Here is a 12675-nt window from a genome sequence, read left to right as displayed (position 1 = left end):
CTTTTATAGTTAATATCTTCTATGGGCTTCTCCAGACAATCTAGTTATTGAGCATTCATCCTTACAGTGGTGCCTCGCAAGACTAAAAGAATCCGTTCTGTGATTCTCTTCGTCTAGCGGTTTTTTCGTCTTGCGAAGCAAGCCCATTGACGGATTAGCGGATTAGCGCTATTAGCGGCTTTTAGCGGCTTAGCGGATCAGCTGATAAGCGGCTTAGCGGCTTAGAAAAAGGGGGGGAGGAAAAAAACCCCTCAGGAACTCGCAAGACATTTTCGTCTTGCGAAGCAAGCCCATAGGAGATTCGTTTTGCGAAGCACCTCCAAAACGGAAAACTCTTTCGTCTAAAGAGTTTTCCGTCTTGCGAGGCATTCGTCTTGCGGGGCACCACTGTATTTGCTTGCACAAGACTTACATGGTTAGATAATATTCCAACTTTATTGAACAGTTATTCTGATTTGTTTGTGGGGCAGTTATATGACAATGAGCATTCACTCTGCGTTTCCCGATTTGCTTGTGGGGTGTTTTTACGTCCTCTTGTTAGTCATTTATTCATTCTAAACTTTTCAATGCATTTCCCCTTTCCAACCTGCAAAAAGTCCAGTTCTTTTTCTAAAGTGGATTTGTGACAGAGTGCTATGTTTACAGTATGGGCCCGAATCCTACCTGCAAAATAAAACCAATTGGAGACATCCTATACCATCCTTGGATGAATATTCATCCCCACCTCCCGTCTATTCTGAAGATTTTAGCTAGCAGATATCTGGAGCTCTATGAACATGTGTATGTGAAAGATGTAGCTTAATATATCATTAAGATGAACCGATGTTTGTCTGTTTCTTGGCTGTAATGCTGTTATATTAATTTATTCATTTCCCCCCTTTTACAGAGTGTGAATATAGAAAAGCTACAAGGGTCATCTATTCACATTTCTACCAAAAATGGCCTATTAAAAGCCAAATATCTTTATGCCGAATCTTCATTGCTCTCTTCAACAGCTGGTGACATTCTGCTGGGGAATGTTCATGGTAAGATAGCAAATGGGTCTGCAATTAGAGCTACATTTTGCTTAGCAAATGCCTTTTTAAATATTTGTGATAGAAGGTCATCAATTTCACATTTGAGTTCTTTCAGAACTGTTGGGTAGATGCCAGCTAAATGCCATGATATGTCAGTTTTTATTTTGTCAGTAAGGCCTGGAACTTTGTGTCTTGCCACCACTATCTGCCTCAGTTCCTCAGACCCCCTTCCTGCAAAAGTTAGTTCAGGCGCCAGGATCTGTCCTTTATCTTCCACTATGAAGACACACACACACAAAAATTCACCTTCTGTGCAATCGCTTTATCCTCCTTTTCCACACCTCGGATTCCCTTATCATCCAAGGGCCCAACTGCTTCCCTAGCAGATGTCCTGTAGTTGAAGAAATTCTTGTTGTGGGTTTTAGTATTTTTAGCAATGTGCTTCTCAAATTATTTTTAGCATTCTTTATTGTCTGCTTGCATTTATTTTGCCAAAGTTTGTGTTCCTTTTGTTCTCTTTGTTTGGACAAGACTTCTGCTTTTTTAAAGGAGGCCTTCTTGCCTGTAATAGCTTCTTTGGCTCTGCTTGTTAAGCATGCTAGCATCTTCTTGGCCAGGGTGATACCATTTCTGATCTGTGATAATAAAAAATTCCTTCCAGTAGCACCTTAAAGACCAACTAAGTTAGTTCTTGGTATGAGCTTTCGTGTGCACCCCTTGCCTTTTCCTGTAAGACCTATTGCAGTCGTTAAGAGTCGTCAACAGGCTCATCTCAGCTATCTGCCAATCTCCCATTCCCACCACCCTTCTGAGTAATACCCCTCCCCACCTTCTCACTACATAGAAGGGTCTGGCAACTTCTGTTTCAGTGTATCTGAAGAAGTGTGCATGCACACGGAAGCTCATACCAAGAACTAACTTAGTTGGTCTTTAAGGTGCTACTGAAAGGAATTTTTTATTTTGACTATGGCAGACCAACACGGCTACCTATCTGTAACTGATCTGTGATAAACACCCAGCGGAACTCCCAGCTAAGTGTATATAGGATTGCAGCCATACCTAATTCCAGGCGTGGCAGATTAATAAACCATACTCAAAACTATAAACTATTACACTGACAGTCACTGTTAGCAAGCTATAGCTTTTTGGCTAAATGATTGCATTAAAATATTATATAGATAAAGTGGTATCTTAAGGGAAGTACCCTATAACTACACCAACAATAGGTGGAAAACGCAATACTCTTAGCTAGAGGAATTCCAGTGGCATAACAATATTTTATTCATAAACAGGATCTGTTCCTTCGTTACTGTAATTATGTGTGAATGCTGCTTCACTGCGGCCATTCTAGCAACGACAGGCAGTGGAAATATGAGGGCTAGGAAAATGTCATGCTTCTTTCTTGTGCCAGAGTTGCCCTTCCTGGGGTCATGTATATTCCCAAGTTTGGGAAGGAACTTCGAGCTCTCCCTTATGAACTAAATCTTTGCAGAAATCAGCGGGGTTAGTGTCTCTTGATATAAATTGGTGTCACGATGACTTGTGTTTGTGCTGATTTGTTGGAAACATTTCTCTGGGTGTTTGGGTTGGCATGGTACACTCCAACCAAGGCACTGCCAATTCCATTCTTGGTCAAGAGCATCCTATGTGTTGGTCCAGTGGTTCTCATCTGTTCTTGGGCAGCTGACTAATCTGTGTATCCTTCATGTTGCTTAGGTTGGTGGTCAGAGTGTGGGTGTGCAGTTCCTCTAGTCATAATTTACCACTCCTGGTGGGCAGACTTTCCATGTGCTTGAAGTATTGAGCCTTGGTGATTCAGAAGCTTATACTGAATCTGAAAACTACCCATCTTTATAAGGCCACAGAAGTTCAGCACTATGGCACCAAGCTGTCAACTCCCAAGAAGTGTCCATCTTGCTTCAAATGCCATTAGTCCTTTCTGCCCCACCCACCCCAGTCCCTAGATGTATGCCTCTCTTTATTTTTTCATAGTGAACTGGCTGCTAACTTAAACTCTTGGCTGTCATCCCAGCCTTCAGAATAGAGCCAGGCTGACTGGGCACACACAGTCTTGAATAAATAAATACAACTTGATTTTAAAAATTATGGAAGTATGAACTATATTTAGCTGCCATGTAGTACACTGATGTAAATTTGCCAGTGTCCAATTCGAAGCTCCTAACTAATAGGTTCTTAATTTGTTCACAAAGGCCTATTATGGATGTTTTCGTACTTGTGTTGTGTGTGTTTTAGGTTACTTTTACAACACTTCCTATAAAAATATGTTGTATTTTTCTTCCAGGGTGCAGTAAAAAGGCAAATAGAGTTGTATCCAGTTTAAACAAGATAACCTTAACATTGCTCCATGCTTATTTTCAGAATGCGGTTAATGAAATGTTATTGGGACGTTCTGTTATTTTAAACAAGTGTTCTTTCTATAAAAAGTTTTAGAGTCATCAGAAATGAAACATACTTCTGACAGTACAATCTTATACATGCCTACTCGGAAGTCATATTGAAGTTGCAGTCATATACACCTCCCTGAGAATACACTCCACTAAATGGAGTAGGACTTACTTCAGAGTTAATGTGCCAAGTAATGCACTGTGAATGTGTTTATTATACTGTATTCATATTTTATGGGAAATTAAAACGCTGTAGAAAAAGCAAAATGAGTTTTGCAATGAGTGGTGATTCCTTCCAGATGGTGTCATGGGGCCTCTAATGGGCCACCCTAAATCTTTCTGGAAGTATCAACCAGTTTAGGCATATATTTTTGGGGGTGGAGTAGGACAGGTATCTGGTAGCCACAGACCCATCTACATAGAACTGGGGGTGGGGAGGAACAACACCAACAAGCTCAGAGTCATCTCTCTGTGCAGTGCTTGCAACATAAATGGAAGGAACCCTAAGTATTTACAGATGTCTCTTGTTTTTGCTCATTAGTAGATATCTGTGGCTTCTCACATCATGGCTAAAAGCAAAATGGATTATTGAGCTTGTATCTTGGAGCCTTCCTCTGTATTTAATCTTGCATCTGATGATGATCCCAAGTCAGAAACTCAAAGAATACAGTGGTACCTTGGAAGTCAAACGGAATCTGTTTGACTTCCAAAACGTTCAGAAACCAAGGCATGGCTTCTGATTGGCTGCAGGAAGCTCCTGCAGCCAATCAGAAGCCATGGAACCCGTGTCAGACATTTGGGTTCCAAAGAATGTTTGCAAACCAGAACACTCACTTCCGAGTTTGTGGCATTTGGGAGCCAAAACGTTTGACTTGCAAGGTGTTTGGGATCCAAGGTACGACTGTATAGCACAGCAGAAACATAGTCATCAGGTTCTGGAACCAATATTGTCTCAGCCTGATCCTGAAACTTAGACTTGTATCATACTATGTACAGATAAACAAAATGTGGGCTTTATAAAAATGCTTCCAGTTTTCATAAAGAGCAAAAATGAAGAAAGCTTGAATTGCTTTTATCAATGATACATTGCCCAACCTCTGTAATTCCTGGATGTCAGCACTAGTTCAGAATAAACAATTTGGCTAGAATTTGACTTTTCCCTCTCCCCAGAATATCTCAATTTGAGGGTTGGTTAGCATAAAAATTATAGGCTTCATTAAGCACTGGTATTGGTGGAACAATTATATGACCACACAATTCTTCCAAAGCAGCATATTGAACTTGCTTCAGATAATGTGATTTGCGAGACCTTTGTTGATCTTAAAATGTTTCTCATTCTTTATGGATATCTTTAGAAAGTCCATAAACCAAATGAGGTGGTAAATCTTATTTGAGAAGATCTGAATTTTTTTTACAAAACAATGTGGTTTTTGAAAGTGGAGAACAGAATACATGCCTTTCTAAAAGACTGTCAGCAAATGGTCTGGCTTTGGGAATGAGCTGTAGGCGTCGGCCTGAGATGAGCTGGGAGATGTGATAGGGAATTGGAGCTGAAGAGCAAGGCAGGAATCATCGGGAAGAGCAATTATCAGAAACCAAAATCAAGGAGTAAGAGCTGTAGGGTGAAGCCAGAAGTCAGGCCCAAAGAGGAAAGAGGGACAAATGAGTAGGCCGGCCCAAGGAGTAAGAATCAAGAGTCCGAATCGAAAGGTCACACAGTAATGCTTCACTGCCCTGGAGGCTAGGACCCGAATCAGTGGATTCAAGTCAAGAAAGGAGATCCCAACTGAACATCAGGAAGAACTTTTCTGATAGTAAGACCTGTTTGACAGTGGAGCAGACTCCCACAGGAGTTGGGTGGACTCTCCTTCCTCAGAGGTTCTTAAGCAGAAGTTGAATGGCCATCTGTCATGTACGATCTGGTTTAGATTCCTGCAATCCAAGGGTTGGACTAGATGACTCCTGAGGTCCCTTCCAACTCTACTATTCTGTGATTCTATGAAACAGGAAGTCCTTCCTGTCTGGGAGAGTCCATTGGCCAGCCAGGATGGGCAGGGCCAGACTTGAGGATACTTGCTTCCTAGGCAGATGCTGTAACTTGTAGTTCTGTGGCAGCTTAAATGAATCCGAAGGTCCTCTTATTTGAGCTCCTGACAGGGGCACAGTCTGCCTTTGGATCGCAGTCTGAATCTGAGACCTACATACAGGATGGGTTCAGAAACTGAACTAATGTTCAGAAGAAACTAAAATGTTACATCCTACTCAAAACACTTCTGTGAAATAACTGTCCATGAAGAGATTGTGAGGTCTTCTTAGTAGATGAAAAGCCCTGAATACAGAGCATCTCCATACAAGTGTCAATGTATGCATCTATGCGTAGACCCTCCATGTGATCAGGAACATTTGTGTCATGACCCTAGCTTCAAGTAGTGACTAGAGCATGGACTGGGATGGAGGTTTCTAAAAGTCTCAGGGAGTGGACCTTGTGGCAAGGACTTCAGAGCTGTTGGGTAAAGGCCTTGACGCCTGTACACGATCTAATCACCTGACTTCCTGAGGCAGCCCCCACCCTGCAAGATATAATTCCCTCTCCCCAAAGAGTGACTGTCGTTATCCCCAAGGACCTCATAAACTGTGCTCCAGCCGGGCCACAACTTGAATGCATATGGTTAGACTTAGCAGAGGAGTGAAGGAGTATGAATCTCTAGGCCTCTAAAGCTTTCCACATGGCATAGATAGCCAGGCATAGCCGATGGGATATCCTCCATATGTTGCCACACTACACCTCCCATCATCTGTTATCATTGGCCATGCTGGTTGAGGCTGATGGGAGTTGGAGTCCAATAACATTTGGAAGGCACCAAGTTTTCTACTCCGAAGGAGTTAGTTGGGCACCAGACCTTATTGGAGGAGGTTGCAAACCTAGGGGTGGTTGGTATCCTGGCACTCCAATCCCACCAGCTACTCTGTCTGGCTGATTCAGGATTCTCATTCTTTTCCATACCCAAGGTTGTTTGCACCTCCCTGGGCAGGGCACCACGCATGGGAGGCATATTTGAATGCTTGTGACCCCAAGGTTGCACGATGTCACACAAAAACATCCCTCCCCCCCCCCACCCTAAGCAGCTACCAAGTGGGGAGTGTTAAGCCATAGGACAGATTAAAAAACACATGACAAGACCTTTTAAAATACTTTAGGAGGGCTCAAAACCACTGCTGGACCTTGAAAGTACAGGGCTACAAGAAGCCTTGAAATATTAAATGCATCACATCTTGGAAGTCTCTGGAAGGGGGGGCGAGTTGTGCCTTAAATTATGAAACCTAGTAGGAGGCTGGGATAGATCACAGTGTAATAACATGGTGAGAAAGTTTCGCAATAAGGAAGAACACAGGTGGGATCATAAATCAAGGAAGTAGAAGTGGAATTGGAAGCCAGATCAACATATTAGGGTCATTGGTGCAATCAGGAATCCTGCAGAAGTACAGCACTTCATTTTCTGCCTATAATAGGTAGATTTCTGCTAAGAGCTTTTCCACCCTCCCTCCCTTTTATTTACAAGAAATCTCTGCAAACCAGAAGTCAGGAGGAGATGGACTCTCTACTGAACGCACATAACCCTATCTCCTGTTTCCCAGAATCCCTTTATGTCCCAGAGCAGCTGTCAGACACCACTTTGTACTATGAAAGCAGAATACAGATTTGGCCAGCTCAGTGATACAAATCCATTAGCTCTGCTCCTGGTAAGACAAGATTCTGGACAGAATTGCAGATGAGCTAGTTCCATGCCAAGCGAAGGCAGCTTTCAGTTCCGCTGGTTTTAATTGCTTGCTATTTTGAAGCATGAAATGTTGCCAGGATGATTAAAACTGATGATCTATAGCCATCTCACCAGATATCTGACATCCAGCATTTACTTGGCATACGTAAGCATTGCACTGAATTAATAGTCATGTGGTCACCACAAGCAGGCAAGGCTCAGGGGCACAGCTGTGACTTATTTGGTTGATTCTAGAGACATCACCTTGCCAACAAAGGTCCGTATAGTAAAAGCTATGGTTTTCCCAGTAGTGATGTATGGAAGTGAGAGCTGGACCATCAAGAAGGCTGATCGCCGAAGAATTGATGCTTTTGAATTCTGGTGCTGGAGGAGACTCTTGAGAGTCCCATGGACTGCAAGAAGATCAAACCTATCCATTCTTAAGGAAATCAGCCCTGAGTGCTCACTGGAAGGACAGATCCTGAAGCTGAGGCTCCAATACTTTGGCCACCTCATGAGAAGAGAAGACTCCCTGGAAAAGACCCTGATGTTGGGAAAGATGGAGGGCACAAGGAGAAGGGGACGACAGAGGACGAGATGGTTGGACAGTGTTCTCAAAGCTACCAGCATGAGTTTGACCAAACTGCGGGAGGCAGTGGAAGACAGGAGTGCCTGGCGTGCTCTGGTCCAGGGGGTCACAAAGAGTCGGACACGACTAAACGACTAAACAACAAAGGCTGCAGATCTGGGCCTGCTCTCCCATTTCTTCATTCTAGGTGTCATAGTTTCATTTTAGGCTATTTGACTTGGTTGCAGTCGAGTTTTCTGTACCATGCAGAGCTCCATACTACAGTGGCACCTTGGAGATATTGTGGGCAAGGATGCCCAGACTCCATTTCTCTCTGTCACTAGCCAAGAGTATCAGAACAATTTCTACCCAGGATCTGCCAGGCAAATTGCAGAACTGTGATTAATTTTCGGATGGAAAGTTACGCAAAATGCAATTCTGTAGAATAACATGAAGGGACACAGATTGAGGTGGGGGAGTGGGAAAATGTCACCAACTCTACATGTTCACAATCTGGAAAATATTTTCCATTATTTGCTGAGAGATGTATTTCTTGTAACTTGCTAGTAATCTGTTGTGTATACTGTTTGGGACTATCCATAAAAAGGGTGATGTTGAAGTCATTCCAATCACTATTCCCCCTCCATGTAAAACAATTGGGCAGGGGTGAGTGGGTTGGTCCAAAATGAAATAGTTATCAGCTCTGGATATTTTGGGGAACAGTATTGTTTGCTCATTTTTTTCACATAAACCACCTCTGTAAAATGTTTAAAAAGACAGACTATAGATGGCATTAATTTCTGCTTTGGGTATGTCAGCACATTGCAAATAAGAGGCGATTTAGAGTTAGCAGGGCCAGCCCAAGACATTTTAGCACCTGAGGGAAAATGGTGCCTCCTTCCCTGCCAGGGAAGAAGGAGTGAGTGAATATTTGCAACAGCAACAAGGGGGCAATAAAGATCTGCTTCAGGATCTACTGCCTCTGTGGATCCTGTCACCTGAGGCAGTCGCCTCGCCTTGCCTCATGGATGGGCTGGCCCTGATAATTGGCCTCAGGACCACACATCAAGTTGATGTGGCCTTTATGTAGGAGCCCAGAGCCAAATAAAACATTCACTGTGTGAATTAAAACCGTCATACACCAAGCTTCAAACTACTGTTTTAATTTTTTTGCAGGAGACACAACCCTTAAAACAAAAACAGGAAACATCACAGTAGGTAAGTTGAAGGGTGTTTGTTTTTACCTGTGCAGATGTCACGTGTGGGCAGCTTTTCAGCCCCTGGGCAACTTTTAATTGTGTAGCTGCTGAACGATTATTATTATTATTATTATTATTTCATAAACGACATCAGGTATGGAGCAGGTAAAAACCCAGCTCAGCCAAAAGCGTGTTTGCAGACATTGTTGATCAGGGGAGCCTGAAAAGCTCCTTCAAAACTCTTCTTCTGAAGCCTTTCTCCGCTCACCTTAGACATTCCCGAGGTCCACTGAAATCAGTGGTGCAAAAGAGAGTTAGATATTTAAGTTCCTTAGATTTCAGCATGACTGACTCCCACTGTGTCTGTTAACTCTTTAACACTGTGGTCTGGAACTCTTTTTGGAACAGTCGTGAACTTATATATATTGTCTTAGCGGGGGAATAAGATACAGCATAAATTAAAAGTTTAAGAACATCTCATAAAAGGAGATGTTCTTAAATGAATACATTTTTGTCTTGGGATGTAGCAACCATATATGCATCTAAAGAGTGTAATCAATAGGAAGACAAAGCATTGCGACTCAGAGTCAAAAAATGAAAGACGATCCTTGTGTAATATACATTCCAGACATCTGGTGTGTAACAAGACACTCAACCATAATTCTATCCAGATTGTTCAACCTCATGCAGGCAATAATTTCCATTCAGCTGGGCTATCAAAATGAATTTGTAATACTTTTTCCAGCCTTGATGGCATGTATTTCATTCAGCATCAATGCCTGCTATTTTCACCCAGGACACCTAATGAATTTGTGCTTTGCATCCTGGCCACCAACAAAATGTATATGCTGCCCCTGGCCCTAAATTCAGATTCAATAATTTATAAAACCTGCAAGGTAATCCTACTGGAATGAATAAAGTCTTGGGAGGCTGAAAATCCATAATTTTCCTTATTTTAATTATAATTAAAATGGGGCGGGGCAGGTTCTCTCTGATTACACCAGAAGTTGGCTGTAGAATATACTGATTGGCTGGGGGTTATGACATCACAATAAAGTAAGTTAGACCCCTTAAAACTTAGTTGACTACCATCCTGAAGACCTAATATTTGTTGAAGGTAGGTAGAAGCTGGACTTGCTTCGGGGTGGGAATAATCCCAGCAACCCACACAGTGTAGTCATTTTTTAAAGGCATGTATGAAGATGCTGTTCTTTGTGGTGCTTCATGCTTGCTTCTGCTTCTTGTATTTATTGAGATCCATATGATGTCTCATCACTCCCTTAGCAGAGAGATTATCTCTTCACTCGTAGGAGGTGCACAATTGTGCCGTATCTTCTTTGGGCACACAATTGTTATAGGGAAGCCAAGTTACAGGGAACCAGGCAGAGGGCCTTCTCGGTAGTGGCGCCCTCCCTGTGGAACGCCCTCCCACCAGATGTCAAAGAGAACAACAACTACCAGACTTTTAGAAGACATCTGAAGGCAGCCCTGTTTAGGGAAGCTTTTAATGTTTGATGTATCATAGTATTTTAATATTCTTTTGGAAGCCGCCCAGAGTGGCTGGGGAAACCCAGCCAGATGGGCGGGGTATAAATAAATTATTATTATTATTATTATTATTATTATTATTATTATTATTATTATTATTATTATTATAATATAAAGCTAAAGGTAAAGGGAACCCTGACCATTAGGTCCAGTCGTGGCCGACTCTAGGGTTGCGGCGCTCATCTTGCTTTATTGGGCAAGGGAGCCAGCGTACAGCTTCCAGGTCACGTGGCCAGCATGACTAAGCCACTTCTGGTGAACCAGAGCAGCGCACGGAAACGCCATTTACCTTCCCGCTGGAGTGGTACCTATTTATCTACTTGCACTTTGACGTGCTTTTGAACCGCTAGGTTGGCAGGAGCTGGGACTGAGCTCACCCAATTGCGGGGATTCGAACCGCCGACCTTCTGAGTGGCAAGTCCTAGGCTCTGTGGTTTAACCCACAGTGCCACCTGCATCCCTAACAATTGTATATAGGCATTTAAAAAGAAGAAGGCAGTAGAGGAGTTTCCCAGGAACAACACTTTCCCCTGGGCCCTTCTGTACAACCACTCAAACCAATCACTGAAGCAATAACATTTGATTCTGAGGCATTTTCTCCTCAAGAAAGTTTCTCTTTTACTTCATCTCCTATGTCAGCTTTGATTTTGAATATCAGAAATCAGACTGGGGAAATGGCTTCTTGAAAGAGGTAGAAAACTTCCCACTCCCTGGTAAATATCCTGCTTTAAAGACCAAACACAGTTTCTTGTAACATTTTCATGGCAGAAATGGCGTATCTGGGGGTGGGGGTGGGGATTGATTGTCAGGACTGTATATTCCCTCCTGAGATGCAAAACATTCCAAATTTTCATAAAGCGTTTCATTCTGTGCTGACTTCATGGCTGTGGTTTATATTCTGTTCTTGTATCAGTTTCCCAGACTTAGTGGGGTTCATATGGCTCACTGCTCTGTAGAATATTTGCCAAGCTTCAAATAATGTGATCCAGAAGGACGCTCACGTCAGATTGGCTCTCCCCCCTACACGCACGTTCAGCAACTTTCCTCTCAGTTTGTGAACCCAGAATCTTTTGGGGGTTTTTTAAAGCAGATCAGTGCGGTTGTTGGGTGTCCTGGCAGTGACTGAAAGCGAAATGGAAAACTTTGGCACAAAAATAAGGCTAAGAAGAAAGCCCAAAGTGTGTTTTGTGTTTCTAATTTATGATTTATGCATCCTGCTGCCTTTAAAAATATATTCTGGGTGACAAATATGCAAACCTGTGAGTGAGCAATTAGCGGTGAATAGTAAGATAGCCAAATTTGCTGCTGACACCATTTTTTTCAGGACAAGAACAAAAAAAGATTGCAAAGAGCTCTAAAAGCATCACTCCAAACTTGGTGAATGGGCATTAGATGTGATTCAGTGTAAGCAAGTGTAAAGTAATGCACGTTTGGGCAAAACCCTGAACTTCACTTATGTGCTAATGGGATCTGAACTGGTGATGGAGCCTGGGGAAGACTCTTCATCTCAGGCCCCACGCTGGGCAAAAGATTCATGCATGGCAGGGGTTGGACTAGATGACTTGGGGGTCCCTTCCAACTTTACAATTCTATGAAATAAAAAAGGAATTCAATGAATTTGCACGGACAGAAAACAGGGTCCAATCATGTCGGTCAGGAAAGGCCTGGGCAAAAATATAATCTTTATAAGATGTCTGATGCAGCTGATGAATGCCATTTCTTGTAGAGGGAAGGGCATCCCATAATAGGGGAGTGAGAGCAGGAAATGCCTGTTTTATGGTCACCGCTCTATAGCAGTTTGTAAGGTACAGCACTATAAGTAGAATTTCTGCAGATGTTCTTAGTGATCTTACAGGCAGTAGAGAGGTAAAGGTAAAGGTAAAGGGACCCCTGACCATTAGGTCCAGTTGTGACCGACTTTGGGGTTGCAGCGCTCATCTCGCTTTATTGGCCGAGGGAGCCGGCGTACAGCTTCCAGGTCATGTGGCCAACATGACTAAGCCGCTTCTGGTGAACCAGAGCAGTGCACAGAAACAGCGTTTACCTTCCCGCCAGAGCGGTACCTATTTATCTACTTGCACTTTGACGTGCTTTCGAACTGCTAGGTTGGCAGGAGCAGGGACCGAGCAACGGGAGCTCACTCCGTCGTGGGGATTCGAACCGGCAACCTTCTGATCGGCA

The 12675-nt window shown here is 42.9% G+C and overlaps 1 protein-coding gene and 1 long non-coding RNA gene across 2 annotated transcripts in view; both read left to right on the top strand.

Annotated features, from left to right (window-relative positions):
* LOC310688060 overlaps positions 1-12675 on the top strand; it is a 150436-nt gene that overhangs the window by 19093 nt on the left and 118668 nt on the right. The gene's annotated exons all lie outside the window — the stretch shown is intronic.
* Positions 1-12675, top strand: part of FAM185A (family with sequence similarity 185 member A) — a 40811-nt gene that overhangs the window by 10730 nt on the left and 17406 nt on the right. The window contains exons 5-6 of the mRNA XM_083464100.1: positions 887-1025; positions 8924-8965. Coding sequence (XP_083320226.1) covers positions 887-1025; positions 8924-8965 — 181 coding nt within the window. The remainder of the gene's footprint in view (positions 1-886; positions 1026-8923; positions 8966-12675) is intronic.

The sequence above is a fragment of the Podarcis liolepis genome (assembly GCF_965112155.1).
Source record: "Podarcis liolepis genome assembly, chromosome: 10".
NCBI lineage: Eukaryota > Metazoa > Chordata > Lepidosauria > Squamata > Lacertidae > Podarcis > Podarcis liolepis.
Note: the sequence above shows the minus strand (reverse complement) of the source record. Positions and strands in the feature narration are given on the sequence as shown.